This window comes from Sinocyclocheilus rhinocerous, unplaced genomic scaffold, assembly GCF_001515625.1.
Source record: "Sinocyclocheilus rhinocerous isolate Xijiao unplaced genomic scaffold, SAMN03320098_v1.1 scaffold12, whole genome shotgun sequence".
Classification (NCBI taxonomy): domain Eukaryota; kingdom Metazoa; phylum Chordata; class Actinopteri; order Cypriniformes; family Cyprinidae; genus Sinocyclocheilus; species Sinocyclocheilus rhinocerous.
Genome location: NW_015626394.1, coordinates 814,046 through 834,309, shown reverse-complemented (window position 1 = coordinate 834,309; position 20,264 = coordinate 814,046). Strand labels below are relative to the sequence as shown.

The 20,264-nt window shown below is 38.9% G+C and overlaps 1 protein-coding gene across 1 annotated transcript in view; it reads right to left on the bottom strand.

The window, feature by feature from the left end:
- Window positions 1–373: 373 nt before the first annotated feature.
- The window catches only part of LOC107714421 (semaphorin-5B-like), a 119,169-nt gene continuing 99,278 nt past the window's right edge, over window positions 374–20,264 (bottom strand). Inside the window, exons 11-21 of the mRNA XM_016520255.1 lie at window positions 19,372–19,489; window positions 18,933–19,114; window positions 18,388–18,531; window positions 17,871–18,018; window positions 16,683–16,908; window positions 14,968–15,180; window positions 12,917–13,087; window positions 8,469–8,603; window positions 6,776–6,820; window positions 5,732–5,937; window positions 374–2,331 (exon numbers count right to left, since the gene is read on the bottom strand). Of these exons, the coding sequence (XP_016375741.1) occupies window positions 2,164–2,331; window positions 5,732–5,937; window positions 6,776–6,820; window positions 8,469–8,603; window positions 12,917–13,087; window positions 14,968–15,180; window positions 16,683–16,908; window positions 17,871–18,018; window positions 18,388–18,531; window positions 18,933–19,114; window positions 19,372–19,489 (1,756 nt within the window). The 3' untranslated portion in view covers window positions 374–2,163. The remainder of the gene's footprint in view (window positions 2,332–5,731; window positions 5,938–6,775; window positions 6,821–8,468; window positions 8,604–12,916; window positions 13,088–14,967; window positions 15,181–16,682; window positions 16,909–17,870; window positions 18,019–18,387; window positions 18,532–18,932; window positions 19,115–19,371; window positions 19,490–20,264) is intronic.

The following is a 20,264-nucleotide window of genomic DNA, read 5'->3' as shown; positions in this document are numbered from 1 at the left end:
GAGAGAGAGAGAGAGAGAGAGAGAGAGAGAGAATTGGCAATAAAAATGTAATTAATAAAATGGAAAATAGGAACATTTTCATTTTCAGTAATACTCTCAGATTTTTTTGACTCCTCTGTAGATTTTTTTTTTCTCAAAGAAAAGGCTTGGTATACAAACATATCTTTAGGATAGCCCCCAAAAATTCCCTATTAAATATTTTGAACAGGATCAAACAGCATCAAAACAATTTAAGACTGTATTTGAATATGATATAGAAGCAACTTAATTCATGTTAATCTTGTGAACCTTGTCATGTGAACGGCAAAAATCAATTCATATGAATTATGAACAGGTGAAAAAAAGTACAAATTCTCTGTAATAGTTTTGTGGGAACTCTAATGAATAATCTTTGATGTTATCGATCAGGGTTGGTCCACGAGATGGTCTCTCTATTGCAGTCAAACTCTTGTCACTGACAGGCTCCATCCCCACACAATCCCTACGGTTGGTATATTTACACAGCTGCTGCACATATTATTTTACAACTATAAGGCGTTTAAAAAACAGTGTAAGCTTTACAATATACATGTACATTATACTATTCTTTGCGTGGCATTACTTTTTTTCGCTGTGGGACGTCACTTATTTACAACCCATGTACTCATGCTTAGCTGAAAGCATGGCTGGCTTAGCATTCATTAGACGAGCATGATAAAATAGCTTAGTTTAGTTTTCAATGCCCTTTAGAAACCAAGCATACCATAAATACTAGATACCGGTGACAGTTGCCATTCCTGAATTGTTTTTATCGATAACTGGAGAGTTGCATCTGGAATGTGGGCGTGATGCCGCTGGGAAGCATGTCAACACATGGGCAAAATCAAATCTGAGTTAGGCACATAGTGCTGCACAAAGATTCATTTTTTAGATATTGTTTGATGTGAAAAAGACAGTGATCCATTGATAATTTCTGCATGAGTTGACTCTCTGGGCAATTTTATGAATATATGATGCTCATATAAGAGTGTACGCCTTCGCTCATATCTCTGATGAATGTGATGATGGTTAGGAATATACCATCTGGAAACAATAAGAAAAAATAATATATGAAATGTTCAGTATAGCTCCGTCAATGTTTGTACTCATATCTTAAATAAACTCTATTGTCCATCTATATACTACAACTGCTGAATAATTCCCTCTTTAAAATAAACGTATAAAACAAGTGCCAAGCTATCAATATTTCCTACATTTTTTCATAATAAAATATAGTCCGTCTCAGTTTGAACCCAGTCATATTTAATATGACCACCGGGACTTACAGTAACAGAGCAGAGCATGTTTGCTTCAGACCTAAGCATATTCCATGTTGGTGCAATATTCCTCAATTCCCATGCATTCGCAAGTAAAAAAGGCATTTCGACTTTTCAGGGAAATAATGACGCATTCTTCTGGCCTTTTAACTTGCTGAAAATCTATGTTTCAGTTCTGATAAGAGTCCGTTCTGAATAGCATCCTATTTTAAGCTGTTCTTTTTTCTGCAGCTTGGTTCCGAACTCGTATCTGAACGGTTCACCCAGGAGATGCATTGATCCTGCAACCATCCTCTTTTGTCAGAGATTTGCCCCTCAAAGGTTGGAAGTCAGTGGGACATCCTTACATTTACATCCAAAGGTAACAATTCCGCCGTTCTGACCAAACCTAATAATGTCACTATTGATTGCTCTCTTTCGTCTGGTGTCCGTCTATTCTTCTTCTGTAGTTTCAAAAAGAACTGCCACAGTGTGGCAGATTGCATTTCCTGTAATGGATATTGTTGGAGTGGTACGGGATGCCAGCACAATTCTGTCTTCCCACCTTGAGCTTCAGCAAAACCTCTTTCCAGTAAAAGGAGTTCTGCAGCGATCAATCAAGACACCAGTTTATCAAAGTCAGTGTAGCTACACAATCTTTAAAAAGTGCTGTTTGAATCACTGGACTTTCCTCTCATTGGACACCGTAAGGCATGACTTAGGTGACGCGGTCGTCAGGGAAGAGATCTTAGGGAAAAAATCAGCTGGAATGTTGGAACAAGCACCTCATCGGGTGCAGAGTGTGTGGGTGGGGAAAGTGGAGGGTTTTAGGAGATGTACGGAGCAGCCTTGTCACCATGGTGATAAAGCTACGGATGGGACACGTGCCTTAGCTGTGGTTATAGGTTCTGCAAGGAGACGGTGAGGAGTCTGCCCGGTAGTCATATTTGCCCAGCGCTGTGGGGTAGTATGTGGTGGTGTACACGTTCGTCTGCTGAAGCGGTGAAGGGAAGTAGTTGGTCCTCTCATCTGGCAGCAAATTGTTCTTATTCAGAGTCTGTGGACAAAAACAAATAGACAAAAAGACAAAAAGAGTGTTAGATGAGCTGAGAGGCAAACAACTATCCATCAATCTCTGAGATGAAACACCACTGATCTCACAGTCTGCAAACCTCTTGTGACCTTGAGAACTAAAAGAACAGAATATGAGAATGTTGAAAGCACACAGCAAGATTTCACACCTTCAGGAAACACTTCAGCTTAACACATGTAAACTCTTATCCAGCTAGTTCCTTAAAAGTACAGGGTGTAATATCTGCACCACTAGCATGTTTGAGCAGCTCAAATATTGTCTCAACCAATGGCAGGAGTTTGTAAATCCCATAGTTTGTAAATCCTTACAACGAAGGAGAGACCTGAGCCACATCTAAGGACCAGAATATCATAGACCTTTGAACGGGGTCTTTTGATTTGAACAACATAGCAACTGCACGGCAACATGCTAAAAAAACACTCAGGATACTCTAGAAACAACACAGCAACATGCTAAAAACCATGGAAGAACTACATAATGTGCTAAAAATCACTCAGAATACTGTAGAAACCACACAGCAACATGTTGAAACCACTTAAAACTCCCCAGCAACTGCATAGCAACATTAAAACAACAACAACAACACTCTAGCAAGATGTCAAAAATCACTGAAGAACACACTAACAACATGCTGTAACTCTAAAAACCACAAAACAACATGTTAAAACCACTTAGAACATTCCAGCATCTGCAACGTGTTAAAATCCATACAAACCACCCAAGCATAGTAACACGCTAAAGAACACCAAAGACAGCAACCACACAGCAACATTTTAAAAACCACTCAGAGCTCCCAGGCAAACAAATAGCAGCATGTAAAAACCACTCAGAACACCAATTTGCATAGAAATACGTTAAAAACCTCAAAGAACCCGCTAGCAACCACACAACAACATGCTAAAATCACTGAAGAAGATCCTAACAACATGCTAAAAATCACTCAGAACACACCAGAAACCGAATGGCAACATATTAAAACAACATAGAACACACACACAAAAAAAAACTGGTTCTTGTAGTTAAACCATGGTAATCACAAATTAACTATGGTTTAGCTACCCTAACCATAGTTTAATTGTGGTATTATTTGTAGTAAAACTGTGGCTATACAAATAGTAATCAATCAACCAAAAAACTATGGTTACTACACTTTTACTATATTAAACCACACAGCAAAAAAACAAAAACAAAAAAAAAACATTCAAACCAACCTAGCAACCCTTATAGCAACACACACACACACACACACACACACACACAAAACCCCCTCGCAGAACAAGTCAAGTCACCTTTATTTGTATAGCACTTTATACAATACTGATTGTGTCAAAGCATTAAAGAACCCTAGAAAAATGCTAAAATTTACTCAGAACACTCAAGAAACCGCTTATCTACTACTTAAGATAAAACCACTTAGTACTTCACAGCAACCACACAGCAACATTTTAAATGCATGTAACTTTCAGAGCACCCTAGCAACTGTATAGCAACCCTATCGCCACAATAGAACGAAATCGAGAAATTGCGATTCTGTTTGGTGGTACTAGTGGAGCAGATATGACACACTGCACCTTTAAATATGTAAGGCACTACTGAATGGAGACCACAGCTGATAAACGTTTTAATTTAGAAGTGGTGAACTCAGGGTCATGGATGAAAGTAGCGTGTATGTGTATGTGTATGAAATGTAGAGCTCTCGAGAAATCATTTGTCTAGCTCTAAAAAAGCTGTAGCTCAGTTACTGGGGGAGTGAAGCTATGAAATATACAAGATTGATTTGAGTGACTCACCGTAGCTGAGAACTGCTGTGCAACAATTATAGTTTTCAATACCTGGCAAACAATAGCTTTACAAAGAGGCTGAGATCTCCATTTTCAGGCTGAACAAGACCGATGAAATAGCTTTTTTGTCCAAGAGTCAATGAGTGACAAGTGAAGGGAATGTTTGTCTGCTATTACGATACCAAATTACATCTTCCTAACTGTGGTATCTTTAGCAGGCTTTCGACAAACCGTTCCCTGTGCGCAATCGGAATATTCATCCTGATTTACGATGTGGCTCTCAACGGATGCTTATTCAAACAGCCATCAATCAGAGAGCCTCCGTGTCACACGGTTAATATCACACAGCCATCTGCGCACCGACATGCCCTGGGAATACATGGACAAAGAGAGACCAGAGCGGCTGCCTTTTGCAGTGGCCACTTCTTTCTCGATCCACTTGTATTGCACAAGTCTCATAATGAGTTTCGAGTGAGTAGTGGTCATGCAGAAGATCGATGGAAAAAGTGGCAAAAGGCTCGCGCAGGTGTCACAGCAAGGACACGAGGTGGAGGGAGAGCGAGCCGAGCCAAACTAATTGGATGAGCTTGACGATCAGTCACAACCAGCTGTGGGAGTCCACTGAGCGGCTGCTGCTTAAACAGCCTAATGGAGCCCATTAATAAAGACAGAGTGTGTGCCAGGAACCGCGTGCAGCCAGAAGAGGCGGCTAAACAAGCGGCCGTGGGGAGAGTGAAACCAGCGGTAATCTCCAAACTATCAGTTATCTAGTGATGCTCATTTCAGACAAAACAAATGAGCATGTGGTTATCGGTTACTTGACTGCTCGCAACTTTTTCTGATAGCTCATCTGTGGGGAAATGTAAAAGAAAAATATATTTTTCTGATGCTGAAATACTCACAGCTTAATATGCAGAGACTATATAAAAGGCATTTGTAGGCATATTCCCACAAAAAGTGTAAACACTGGTGCTATCGAGACATTAATCTGATTGAACATCCTGACGAGCCTAACATCTGCGAAATAGATTTGAATATGGAAAATGTGTAAAACAGAGATGTTAAACACTGAAAGTTGCCAAAATAAATAAATACAATCAGGATATGCAATCTGCCAAAATCCACTGAGCTTTGTGGAATTCCAAGGCCACAGATTCCAAGTCGGCATATATTAGAAACTCATCTTCAGGCTCACACAGAATCTGGACAGATCTCTGCAGAATAAAAAAAAACGCTATTCCCAAGTTCTAAAAATCTTTGCCTTTTTTGAGTGTTCATTAAGCATATATATATATATACACAGGTATATATATATATATATATTTTTTTTATTATTATGCATTCAGCTACAGTATCAATGAAAGTGCAGTATTCTTGTAGCACATTTTACCATGTTTTTCTTTCAGGATTCTTTGATGAATAAAAAGTTTAAAAGAACAATTTTTGGTCAATTTAATGCATCCTTGCTAAATCTATTAATTTCTGTTAACAACAACAACATACTAAACCCTTTTCACTGCATAAAAGAGTATTATGTGATTTTTTATTTAATTTTTTTTTGCGAATATGGTGTCAACACTGACCTTGAACTCCATGGGTGTGTATTTCTCATTCTTTGGTGTGGTGTTGCCCTTGTAGTTGAGGTGGTTGGGAGTGGTGGGGTGGGTGATTGTAGACTCCTGCGAGGGCTTGTGGAACCGCTGACAGTACACATACACCAGGAAGGACAGCAGACCGGCACCCAGGAAGCACGACACGCCTGTAGCTATCAGGTGAAGCAGAGTGAACCCTGGGAAAACAAGAGAAAACAACATTACGGTAACCATTTGTCTGCAAATAACTGTAATATGTTGTCATTTTCATCCAGACATTTGACTGAATATGCTTTTTCATATGAGACAATATAGTCATCCTTGTCAGTAGAATCGGAGCGATACAGCACCATTGCATCCCTCTCCATTAACGCTACATGTTCGTAGCCAACAACCAGCGGTAGGCAGGTGTTTCAAAGTGTCTGGCTGAATGATGCAGTACCAAGGGACAGTGCTGTGATTAGCTGGTCGATGTGACGGACCGGGCATCCTGCCGGTCTGACCCATAATGAGTGCGAAATGTGATTGAGGAGAACGAACGCCATACCCCACCATGAACTGCTCTAATTGGACAACGATCACTCAGGAGAGCACCACTGCTGGAGCACGATGGGTAATATGTGCTGCCACCTGGAGAAACACCAAATTGGCACTGCGGTGCCACCTCTGAGAGCAGTCATCGCCTGATGTGGCCTGGATCCGCAACCTAAAAAGCACCGCTGTGCCCCCTCATGTATTTTTCATCTGGTGCATGCACTGGAAAGGCAGCACCTCTGCATGGGAGAGCCACAATCGCCATGGAGCACGACACATGGAAAACTGAAGACCAGCAGTGTGAATTATGAAGTTCACTCACTTAAACCTGCTTAGCGATTCCATTTCTGCCTGAGTTCGGAATGAAAAGGAGCTGACATGAAACATGACACACAAGCAGCACATTGCTACATGTTTTTGAGCATTCACGAGAGTGTGCATGCATAAGTGCATGCTAACATGCGGTGAACAGCATACAAACATATCGGTCAAAGCACTTACCCCCACACTGCTGGTCCTTCTCATAGCTAGATGCCGGGAGAATGGCTGTGAAGAGAAAGAGATGTATAGTTAGTGGCTGTTCACACAGGATGAGCTCTTGCAAGGGTCTTTCTGAACGTCTTGTACTGATGCCAAACATCTTTCAAATTGACACAGCATCTTAAAAACACAACAATCATGGTTCGAGATGCATCAGAACAGTCACAGACATTCATCTAGAGCAGTGGCTGTCAAGAAGTTTTGCTTCAAAATCTAAATTCCTGTAGCTCAAGCAGTAGAGCATGGCAGCAGCAATGCCAGTGTCATGGGGTTGCTTTCCAGGGAACGCATGAACATATTCCCTGAAGTCTCTTTTGATAAAATTGTCAAAATTGTTGAACTGTCAAATGCATAAATGCATGTAAATATACATTTTACTTTAGACATGAAGTGTTGACTAAAAATAATACCAGATTTTTAAAAAAAATAATATAAAAGTATAGAACAATTGTATCAATATTACATGAACTGCATAGGCCCAACAATTTGCAAAATTATTCATATCTTTATAAAATAGATGTGCAGCCTTGATGTCAACATCAAAAGACATGAAACATCCTTTTAAAAGCTAATAGGCTTACTTATTTTATATTATGCAGAATTACATGCTTTTTTTTGTCTTTTCTGTTGCTCAATTTTGGGAGGTGACCAACAATATAACCATAAACCAACAATTTAAAAATGAAGCAGGCTGATGCTAGAAAAAGTCCTGTGAACAGGTCATTACATGCTCCCTTGTTTTGCCTCCCTTTGCTGAATTACAGCCAAAACATCAATCACTCCCCATCTTATCCCACTCTACTCTCTCCTTTCAAAGGCAAACTTCCTGGAAGTGGGGCGATGGTGGTGGTGAGGAAGTCTCCTGTTTTATACCTGAGGGATGAGCAGGGACGCAGTGATAAAGTACAGAAAATCACATCAAAGCCTGTCAGCCGGGTCCCATGAAAGTGATGAAATTATTACTTCCATTACATATTCAAATATTGCATGTATTTGAGAATGAACAGATAATGTCAGTAAAAATAGTTGCGAGCTATTTTACAAAATAAAACTTTAAACACTTATTCAGAGTAAATATTCCATTTTGGTTGAAGTAATGAGCTGCATTTCTATGGAAACGGCATTTTTTACTGCTGTGATAGAGTCTAAGATTCTCTATTACCACCCATGAGTCATGCTTTTCAAGCTCTATCTGAAATCTCCACAAAGAGCAGAGATGGGTATTGGGGGGTTTTGATTGAGATGCACAATTCTCCTTGATCTCCTCACCATCTAAGACACCTCAGGATTTAGAACCCGTTTTCCAAAATTGGAGAGAAATGGGATGTGAGGCTGCCTTGTGGCATAACATTAATATTAATTAGAGTGCCTGATTCACTTGGTATTCCGCTCCGACAACTCGTGTTCTCGCAGGCTGGGTGCGTTCAGTTCTTCACTTTGAACACTTCCACTCCACCAGCCAGAGTAATGAATAAGCGCATGTAAACATATTACATCTAATCTACTAAAAACAACAGCGAGGTTGACAGGGTTTAAAAGTGTATGTTTATTTAATAAGAGTAACATTGCAATTGGGAAAAGCTTTGCTTCATAATGGAACAGTTGGATGCCGTGTGAATATATGCGCGTGTGTTTATATATAGCTCTCTCTCACCTGGGATCTCATTGCAGTCTCGTTGCTGAGAGCCGTTTCCCACACATGGTGTGGATTGAGCCCCGCACACTCGACTGCGCAGCTGCAGGCCCGAGTCATCGCACTCAGACCACAACGACCAGGCCATCCACCCACCTGCACAAAGACACGGGCATAAACACAGGATTTAAAGAAACAGTTCACCCCAAAATGTTCTGTCATCTGTTGTTCATGACATTCTGTCATAATTTCTAAACCTCTGTGACTTTCCTCTGTCAAGCACCAAAATTAGATATAATAAAACAGCATTTAAAGTTTAATAGAGCTTCAAATGACTTGCACTAAATTCTAAGTCAAGGTTTCCATAACGGGTTTGTGAGTTGATGAAAAGCTAAAAAAATTAAATTAAATGGAAAATTAAAATAGATAAATAGGGCTGCACAAATAATCGGAAATAAACAGCAATTGCGATATAGCTTTGAGCAATTATCAAATCAAAGGCTGCAATTTAAATAATAATCAAATATAATGTAATAATATAATTAGAAAATGTTGCTTCTCACAAACTCCATCTTTGGATGTGATGGGAGTTAAATGTGCATGTGAGAATGCAATGTGTCCTAGGTTCTCTTTATTTATATTTGCATAATTTCCAAAATGTTTGTGGACAGACGTTTACAGCATGTCAGCAGTATTCCATCAAATAAAAGCTCAAGGATTTTAAATTTTATAAGCTTGAGGGTTTGAATGTGTAGAAGTGAAGAACTTAAGACATTAACATAAGTAATGTAACTTGTAGTGTCAAATAAAATTGTTATAATTACAATTATAATATAATAATTATGATTTACTTTGCAGTAATTGTAATTTACAATAGTAATATTTATAGAGTTAAAACTAATATAATAAAACTAAAACATTTGTTAAAACTAATATTAATAATTTAATTATCAGAGAACCATAAATATGCAAATGTATTGTTAAATTATTGAAATATTAAGGCCCACATTTATAGTAATTTCATAAGAGAAATCAGTAGATTATTTAAAATGGCACCTTTTGTTGGTGCAAAGAAGAATGAAAATCACAGAGGTTTGGAACAACTTAACTTAAAAAGCCTTTTTCCAAAAGGTACATCTGGAAAAAGGGGGGGTCGTCTTATATTCGGGCCAATACGGTATATGACGAGAATTTTTTTTGGGTGAACTCTCCCTTTAAAGGGGACATCGGATGCCAATTTTCCAGAAGTTGGCATGATTCTTTAGGGTCTTCATGAAATGTCTAACATACTTTGGTTAAAATTCCTCAGTGGTCATGTAAAACAACACCCTTTTTACCTTGTCAAAACCAGCTCTATTCACAGTGACCCGTTTCAGTGCATGCCTCTTTAAATGATAATGAGCTACTGCTAACGCCAGCCCTCTCTTCAATGGGGCGTGTCGACAAAAGACGTGAATTGCTGCCTTGGACTCTGTATATGGCTCGGAGGTGGTCTTATTCAAATAGTTAACTACTGACGTAGAAACCAGCTACAAATTGAAACAGCTTACTGGATGACAGTTTCAGACTCAGACAGCACATAACAAACTGGTTAGGTGTTTTCTTTTCAACTTTTCTGAGCTGGCAGACACGCCAGAAACCTAACTAAATGCAAAAAAAAAAAAGCTAAAAAAAAGTGAAAATTTTATCCGATGTCCCCTTTAAATGGAGCGCTCCAATTTTGGCCATCCTCACAGTTCAGATGTCAATCTAACCCGAGCGCTGCAGACCCGACGGCCCACCCACGCACATGAAACAAACACAGCAAGAGTCACACGAGGAGGCAAAAATATTCACAGTCTTAGGCAACACTTTCAGAGCAAGTGTACCAAAAACTTTACTTAGAAGGAACTTTAATTTAGAATGTATTTGTTTGCTGGGAAAATCCAATCTGTAAACAGACACATTCCTTTCATGTTTCAGCTTTTCAGATGCTTGTCTAGACCATACGCAGTCTTATAACTCTCCCAGAACCTAACAAATTTGTCATTCATGAAGGGGGCCAACAGGGGCCAAATGTTTGAATCAAGGATCCAAAATACTTTAATATCAGTAGCAACTAGTGCCAGAGAATATCGTAGCATTTCAGAAAATGCAGATCCACTGTTAATGATGAAAGGCAGCCTCGATAACTGCTACATCAATCTTCATTTATTTTTCTTAAGCAAACAATATGTCATGAAGAATATGTGACTCTGGACCACAAAACCAGTCATAATTTTTTGAAATTGAGATTTATAACACCATATCAAAGCTGAATAAATAAGCTTTCCATTGATGTATGGTTTGTTAGGATATGACTATATTTGGTCGAGATGAAATCACCTTTAAAGTTGTCCAAAATGAAGTCTTAGCAATGCATATTACTAATCAAAAATTAAGTTTTTATATTTACAGTAGAAAATTTACAAAATATCTTTATGTAACATGATCTTTACTTAATGTCCTAATGATTTTTGGCATAAAAGAAAAATCAATAATCAAAAATACAAATCACTAATGTATTTTTGGCTATTGCTACAAATATACCCCAGCGACTTAAGACTGGTTTTGTGGTCCAGGGTCACATATTTAAGGCAGAATCCAAACTGTAATGGAACCTTGTAAATGACATATGGGATATTTTACATTCTGAATATTTCTTAATATCTTAATATTTTTAAAGGAATTTAATTTAATTTGATCGATAATTAAACACAGGACCATCAACATCATGGATTTGAGGTGTTAATCAGAGAGCCAAAAGTAGTATTAGTATAAGCTACAGGGCTTTACATGATCCATTCTTCATAAATATTTCCATTTTGTCTTAAAGGGACAGCTGATTTTTAAAGTGATGGCAGCAGAATGTGACAAGAAAGCTTTGCACTGCCACAGTCTGCTTGCACACAGCACACTTCTATAAGCATGCAGCTCACATATGGTACCATCTGTAGCCTGGAGGACCCCAGAAGCCCCTCTCAGAATCTGAAGAATGTGCTTCTGGTGATTGAAAGGTCTGAAATCATTCCTTCAATGCAATGATAATCAGTCAGTCATAAACTATCCTGTTAAAAGACCAGCATATGTTGTGTTGTGGATGATGGTGTGCTCACAAAGCTTCTAAAAAGGGATAGTTCACCTGAAAAATTTAAATTCGGTAATCATTTATGAACTCACTATCACTGACTTTCTCCTGCAGAACACAAAATAAAATGTTTCACTTATGGTGACAAATGCTGAGACTGAAAATATCTGTTCCATACAGTCATGCAGTTTTAGCGTGACACAAGGGAGTAATTGATGATAGAATTGTCATTGAGTGAACTATCCATTTAACTAGCTTAACCAGCACAATTTCCTCAGTTGACCAGTTTCAATAAAAAAATTTAAGACCTTCGTTCATCTTCGGAACACAATTTAAGATATTTTTGATGAAATCTGAGGGCTCTCTGACCCTCCCATAGACGGCAAGGTCATCACGCCGGATCTGGGTCAGCGCCGGCGCCGCCACACGCTCGCGTCATGGTACTGTCGTGAACGCGCATCCAAAGTGACGCAGTAGAGACGAAAATGTGGAATAAAGTCGTTATTTTTGTTTTCTTTGCGCAAAAAAGTATTCTCGTAGCTTCGTAACTTTACAGTTGAACCACTGATGTCACACGGACTACTTTGTCGATCATCTTGGTACTTTTCTGGACCTTGAACGTGGTAGTTACCTTGCTGTCTATGGGAGGGTCAGAGAGCCCTCATATTTCATCAAAAATATCTTAAATTGTATTCCGAAGATGAACGAAGGTCTTACGGGTTTCGAACAACACGAGGGTGAGTAATTAATGACAGAATTTTCATTTTTGGGTGAACTAACCCTTTATAATAAATATATAAATAAACTAAGGTCATTGCAACTTTTTTTTATCTTACAATTCAGACGTTTTGAGAAAATTCTGAGAAAATAATTGAGAGATATAAACAATGAGAAGTCAGAATTGTGAGATATAAACTCACAGTAAAAATTCATAACTACCTTTTAATTAAACAAAAATTGAACAGAAAAACGCTGTTAAACAATAACAACAAAACAGAATCGCAAGATGTAAATTCACAATTATGAGCTTATTGCAAGATATAAACTCAATTGTGAGAACAAGTCAGAATTGTAAGACACAGACTTGCAATTGTGAGAAAAAAAAGAATTGTAAGGGTAAAAAAATTTACCTTTTTATATATTTTTATTCCATAGTGGAAACAAGCTTCTACAGAAACTGCATGTTTCTAAATGGTGATAATAATGGGTGTTGATGAACGGATGACACATTGAAAACCAACTGTATCTTGTGCTTACAGACAGAGGTAGAGCTCAATTTGGAGAGCATTGAGTTTTTTGTAGCACATTTTACTTAAAGCATCGTTTCATCCCATTCGTGGATCTGGATTGGAACTGATCTTACCATCACAGGTGTGCGTGTTGCAAAGAGCCTCCTCTGTGTGCAAGCCGATGCAGATGTCCCCTCCATTGCCAGGGACGGGGTTGGTGCATGTGCGTGTTCGTTGGTAGTGCCCACCTCCACAGGGCACTGAGCACTGCGACCATGATGACCAGCAAGACCAGGCACCGTTAACTGCACAGACCAAACACGTACAAAACAAATACGACATACAAAAACAAACAAAACAATCAGGCAAGGAGGGGGACACAATCATCCAAGCATCAGATAAGCAGACACAAATGCAGCGCAAACAAAAAAGATGGAGCAGCGGATGCAAACACAATGTACCGAACACAAACATAAAACAGCATCAATCAAACAGACAAACACAAAACAATCAAAAAAAAACAAAAACGGACATGATTGGAAATTCCCACAAGGCGGATAAGGCAAGCAGACATCTTTTATGAGATGTGATGGTGATCCAGACATTCAGAGTTCAGGACAGAATGTCGCACTTGGAGTTTCAAACAGCTTTATTTGACCCACAAAGCTCCTGAACGAACACTCGAGACTTGCCAGCTGTTCACCTCCATTTCTTTGTTTATCCCGCTGGAAAATCCAGATTAAGCTGGTGACTGATATCTAGCTGTTCCAAGCTGGTCACCATGTTCCAAAAACCAGCTTGACTACCTAAAGCTGGTATAACCAACTTGTTTGTAGATGATCTACCAGCTAGAAACCAGCTATCATGTTTCAAATCACAGCTACCACCTTAAACTGACCAGGATAGAAGCATTGCTGTTGTGCAGTTTCCTCTCACTTTAACAGGCCCTGCCACCATCCTCTTGACGTCTCATCAGATCGATGGAGGAGAAGGTTAGGGGTGTCTACTTCTCTCTGCACTAGAAAGCACTGTTTAACTTCAGTGGATTAGCATGTGTGTACTGGGGCACGACTGAAGTGTGAAGGCAGACTGATCGCAATCACAGTTAGTCCAGCAACCTCGCACACCGAGGGAGAAGCTGGGCGTTGGATTGGAGTGCACATCTGAGGTCAAAACAATTATTAAAATGGTTGGCTGATGTCAGTAATGTGTTTGAATCCATGTGCCCTACCCCCTTCCGCTTTGTTATTTCAATCCTATTTTCCCTTTCTGCCTGATTGTAAAACAGCACAGCAAATACTGTGGCTGTTCATTTGTCACACTCAGAGAGTGTTTAGAGTAGACAATGCATTGGCAAGTGGCTGTCAATATGTCTAAAGAAAGACACAAAACCATCTGCTGGGAACTTCCAGGGTGATTGGTCAGATAATTTGCAGTGTGATCCTTTAAAGGTGAAGTATTAGCACTTTCAAAACAAGGTCCTGTTTGTTTGAGCCAAAGAGGACTGTTAAACCTGGAGAAAAAATTATTTTAGCACCTTTAAACTGTCTATTAGCATGCCCAAATTGTCTGTTAGCAGCCTTAACTGTATGTTAGCATCCTTAAACTGTCTGTTAGCATCCTGAAACTGTCAGTTAGCATCCCCAAACACCCTATCAATCACATTCTATAGCAATGTGCTAAAAATTACTCTGAAAACATCTTAGCAACCAAATAGCAACTCCCTGTTCACCTACAGAAAATAAGCAACTCAGTGGCAGGCAAATTTGTTGTTGTTGTTTTTTTTCTTCATTAAATATAAGAATTTTAGCAATTCGGTTTGATGCAATTTCATTGCACACTTCACCTTCTGGTGTTAACTGGAAATGTCATTTGATCTTGTGATTTCTAAATCAGAAAAGAGTATTTGATTTATCCTTGAGTTCATGTCTGTTTGGAATTATGGTGAAACCTCTTAATTTGACCACAGCAGGTCCCTATGGGGCTTCAGAATTCCATTAGCTAATGAAATCAGTAATATACTTCACACACTCTAATGGAAGCAGAGGCTTTTGCATGATAAGCAACTACCTTGATTATGAACATATGTGGGAGTCTATTCATGTGCTTATTTGTGTGCACATATGTAAATGTGCGTGTGGAGTGTGCTTGTGTTTACATGCATGTTTCTGAGGGTGTGTGTTACCTTGACACAGCTGAGGATTACAGTCCTGATATTCTACTGGAGAGCCCCGGCAGGCAGTGGGAACGCTTTTGCCCTCTGCACTGGTGCAGGTGCGTTTGCGAGTGCGGTAGCCTTTGGCACAGTCCTGAGTGCAAGCTGACCACATGTCCCACGATGACCAGCCAGAGCCTGTCAGTCGCACACCAGGCGTCTTGAGAAGCTCCTCAACTAGTGCTGTAAAACATATATTACATGTTACAAGTTTGCCAGTTATTGTCAGTACTTTTCTTTTATCGTTGAATTATTATTATTATTATTATTATTATTATTATCACAGCCTACTGACATGGTTTTGATGATCCAGAATCCACCTAATGTAGTTATTATTAAATAATAATTAGTTATCTTTACAGCTGTTTGTTCTAGGTGTGAACAGCCATTTAGTCGTTTTATGTAAAGAGTGCTGCAGGGATGATGTATTTTTGTTGGTCAAAACCAGGAAGAGTGTTAGTATATTAGCACATCCGGGCCCATCGTCCATAAGTCAATAAATGGGCTCTGGGTTAAATGCCTGAAACAAGGTCTGTGATTAACACAAGCTCAAGATATTTTCATATTTATCCTACAATGAAATACACCAGTAATAGCCTCTTGTAATATTTTTAAAGCTTTTACTAGTCTAGAAAAAGATGTTTGCTAACAAGTGGCTAAATGGGACTACAGAAGTTGTTGGGAACATTAAATGTCATCACTGTGAACCAGAAATTACTCAACTCATTTTTACAGCCTCATTGTGTTTATAACTGCATAGTTTTTGGAAGTTTAATGGGCTTGACGTTAAAGTCAAGAGACCATGGTACAGTTTGTTTATTGCTTACGTTTAGCTTTTTACTTCTGGCGATTGTATTTAGACTTCAAAATTCATAAAAGTTGTGTTCATTCGTAAAGATTATCATGATGAACAAAATGTGTAAGAATCACTTTTGTTGGTCACAGAGCTTAATGTCTGCAATATTTCCAATGGAAAAATCCCATTGTTTCTGGTTTCCGGTTTGGCCTACTAAAATATCTCAACTCATTTTTACAGCCTCATTGTGTTTATAACTGCATAGTTTTTGGAAGTTTAATGGGCTTGACGTTAAAGTCAAGAGACCATGGTACAGTTTGTTTATTGCTTACGTTTAGCTTTTTACTTCTGGCGATTGTATTTAGACTTCAAAATTCATAAAAGTTGTGTTCATTCGTAAAGATTATCATGATGAACAAAATGTGTAAGAATCATAGACTTTTGTTGGTCACAGAGCTTAATGTCTGCAATATTTCCAATGGAAAAATCCCATTGTTTCCGGTTTCCGGTTTGGCCTACTAAAATATGTCATCACTGCAGCACTCTCTTAGTGTGTTATTTTAAGGAGTGTAATTCAAGGTTACTAAAAAAAACTACCAATGTCATGCTGTGTTTTACAGCATCTCTGACAAAAAACATTCTGGTCACAGCAACCTGCACAAGGTTCTCCCTTGTCTCTAATGCATTCCATGTGCACCTCAAGTGGTTGACCTCCCCCGAGTTCAGACAGGAAGATACATTTAATCAATGTGGCGCCCGACATGCGCAAAGTGGGCAAGGGCTGAACTGTGACCCTGAACTGTCATCGAGCCAGCAGTATCGGCTAGCTCAGTCAGATCTGTTCATTTAGGTGTGGGTGTGCATTAGGAAAAAGGATCTATACACTCACAGTCTGTTTCACAGGTTACCGTCCCGTCATTGGGGCAGAAGCGTGTCTCAACTTTACGCTTGCCCAGTTGAAGCTCATGAGGGTCAGCCAGTTGGGCCCGGCAGATGTAGCGAACTCTTTGCTCTTGCCGTGCCCCTCCCTGGGTTATATTCACCGGCACCCAAGGGGTCCATGGGGTGTTTCGGCGCACCTCTGGACAGGACTCCAGATTACATGCCTGGTACTCCTGCAATGAGGAAGATTGACAAAGAGAGGACATCATCCAGTTGCTTATTCCTCATGCACAGGTGACATTACATCACCTCTTAAGATGCACGTGAAGCTCATTCTTGTGCCATCACTGTGAACAGTTAATAAAATTTAATGGCTCCTTGCTAGACACCCCAGGGGGGTGTTATAGTTCTTTGCAAGGAACGTTAATTTGAGTCCTAATTAAGTCGATTAAATTTGAATTAATTGCAGCTCTTAAGAGAATTGGAGGGCAAAGAAATCTGTCCGATTTAAAATGTAAGAGCAAAAGAGCATTTTAGAGAGCATTTTAGGAAACTGAATGCTATTTTGATTTGTCCTGATCTTTTGTTGTATAGAAAGATGCATTACAGCATATAATGTATGAAAGATATAAACAAATATAACAAACAAATTCTATAGACCCATGGATTTTTCTACAAGTATGCATGCTTTTGGACAGAGATGTACAATGGATTTTGTGTAATGGATTCTCGCCATGCTAAGAATACCAATTACTGAACTGAACTGCACGATGCCATAACATGTTTTGTTGTTAACATAAAATAAGTCATAAAATCATTTAAAGTGTATAACACTTTCCTGGACATTCACTCCAATTAATATTTCACAGAGGTTTATTTTTAGTCTCTTCACAGGCATGTTTTATTTCATTTTCATTTTGAAGGTGATGAATGTAAATAACTACAAGGCCATTGGCAGGCTGTGTAGACGATCAGCTTAATGTAAGTGACAGTCTCAGAACTGCATAAATCTTCAAAATGAAACAGTGTGTTGTGTATTTGATTTGTCTAGTCCACTCAGTCTCTCCTGAATCACAAATGAGCTCCATTTTTACAGTACATCACACATATCTTTCTGGGAGAGGAGCTGCTTGGTTATCACGGTCGTGCAGGAGGCTTCAAGGCTAAAGCGTGTGTGTACTTAAGGTGTACATACCAGCGCACATCCTGGACAGCTATTTCCATTCTCACAGTTCCTGGAGCGAGAGTGCACCCCTCCCCCACACTCTGAGCTGCACTTGGACCAGGGCGACCATGATGACCAAAAGATGGGCTGAGGGCACGATACCTTCTCATTGCAGAATCTGGTGAGCATAAAAAATGTGTTTTACTCATATCATGAGTTTAAGTCAGGCCTGCTCGGAGTTGATAAAACTCAAGAGAAATGTATAAAGGGGTCATATTATAAGAAAAATTGCCACAGGTTTGACAACATTGCATTTGGTTATGAGATACTTGTGAACCTGGCATTTGTTGTTACTGACGTCCAACCTACACTATAGGCATCGCATTTGACAGCTTCAGTTGAGCGGAAGATTATTGGATTATAATGATTTTAAATTTAACTTGCACTTAAAATGCACTTACACCAGTGTTATTTTAGTATCATGTTTCAGGTCTTGATTTTTACATTTATATGTGCAAGAAAAATAAAAAATAAACTCTTTTCTTACCTCTGTTCTCTGCTTTGCCCCACACACACTCGGCCGCCATGCCTGGGCGAAGGATTGTTACAGGATCGCTGGCGGACTTCAAAACCAATCTCACAGCTTGTGCTGCACTGGCCCCAGGACGACCAGGGTGTCCAACCTCCATTCCTGCAGAAAAAAGAAAGAAAGAAAAAACAGAGAGCATCAGTGAACCTTGGCAAGAAGTTATGGGTACAAGCCTATTTTCTCATTTGGGATATAGAAATACTTTCTTTTTTTTTTTTTCGGCACCGCTGCCAGCCTAATGTGACATGATGGAAGAGAAAGGACAGGTTTGGTAAGGAATTTTGATCGGGAAACATTCTCAATTTGCTAAAGTGCTCGGTTCCTGCAGCGAATCTTGCGTGATGAGAGAACTGCCACTTCTGGTAAAAACACAATTCAGTTTCAGCACCTTAGATGCAGGATGGCGGGCAGACGGAAAAAAAAAAAACTGATCGTAGAAATGCAATAACTGAATTTTTATTATTTGGCTTAACTATTCCTTTAAGGAAAAACTTTTTACTTGCCTTGAACAGTTGGACACCTCAATGGTCGGCCCATCGCAGTTTTTACCTCCGCAGCGAGGTGGCGGACTATCGCATGCCCGCGATCTGCAGAGACATGTGCTGGTGCCTTCGCCGTCATTGTGGCTGCAGGGTTGCCATGGAGCCCAGGGTCCATACGCACCATCTGTGGTTTGGTTCCTCAGCTGGAATAAATGAGAAAAAACGTGTGAATTTGAAGGTTGGTTGCATGCAGAATCTCAGTCCTAAAAAATAATGACCACAAAGCAGCTGCCTCAAGTGATGTTATCAATCATGTGGCATAGCACCTTTCACGCAACACAGATTTCAAAGCTGCAGAGGGAGACTGTCAGAGCGCTATGGAGACGACAGACACGTGTCGAAACATCAGTCATGCATGAGGCAGTGAGTGAGGCAGACTCTTTAAACGACTGGTCCTTACCGGGCAGGCAGTGATGTTCTGGAACCACTGGCTCATGTTGGAGCTGTCCTCTATGGTGGTGCAACGGCGCTGCTTTCGGTCCCAACCACAGTAAGGGTCCCTTGCATCCAAACACATCCTAAAATAGAAATAGAAAGAGTCAGGAAAAAGAGAAAGGGACTGAGACAGAAAAAACATGGACTTAGTGCATGAATAGTATTATAGTCAACATTAAATTAGAATTGACCTAATTGATTTTTAAATGCATGTTCCTGGTCTTACTGTACGATTAATTCCAAAGACATTAAATTATTTTTCGATAATTAATCAAACTGTAAAAAAAATTGCTTTTTATCTTTTTTTTTAACAAATTAATACTTTTATTCTGAAAGGATGTATTAAATTAATCAAAAGTGACAGTAAAGACATTTCTAACGTTAAAAAGATTTCTATTTCAAATAAATGCTGTGTTTTAATTATTTATCAAAGAATCCTGAAGAAAATGCATCACAGTTTCAGTTGGTATCAGTCACCAACTGAAGTAGCATCACAAAGAAATATTAAGCAGCATAACTGCTTTCAAAATTGATAATAATAATAAGAAATGTTTCCTAAACTAAATCAGCATATTAAAATGATTTTGAAGGATCATGTGACACTGAAGACCGGAATAATGAAAATTAATCTTTGCCATGACAAGAAAAAATTACATTTTAAAATCCATTAAAATAGAAAACACACACACACACGTCATAAAAATTTAATAATTAGCATATAATTTAAATCTAAATTAAATTTTATATAAAATAGTATAACATTTATTGATTAATTTATTTGTTATATTGTTATTATATAAATAACTATCATATATATATATATATATATATATATATATATATATATTATATATATAT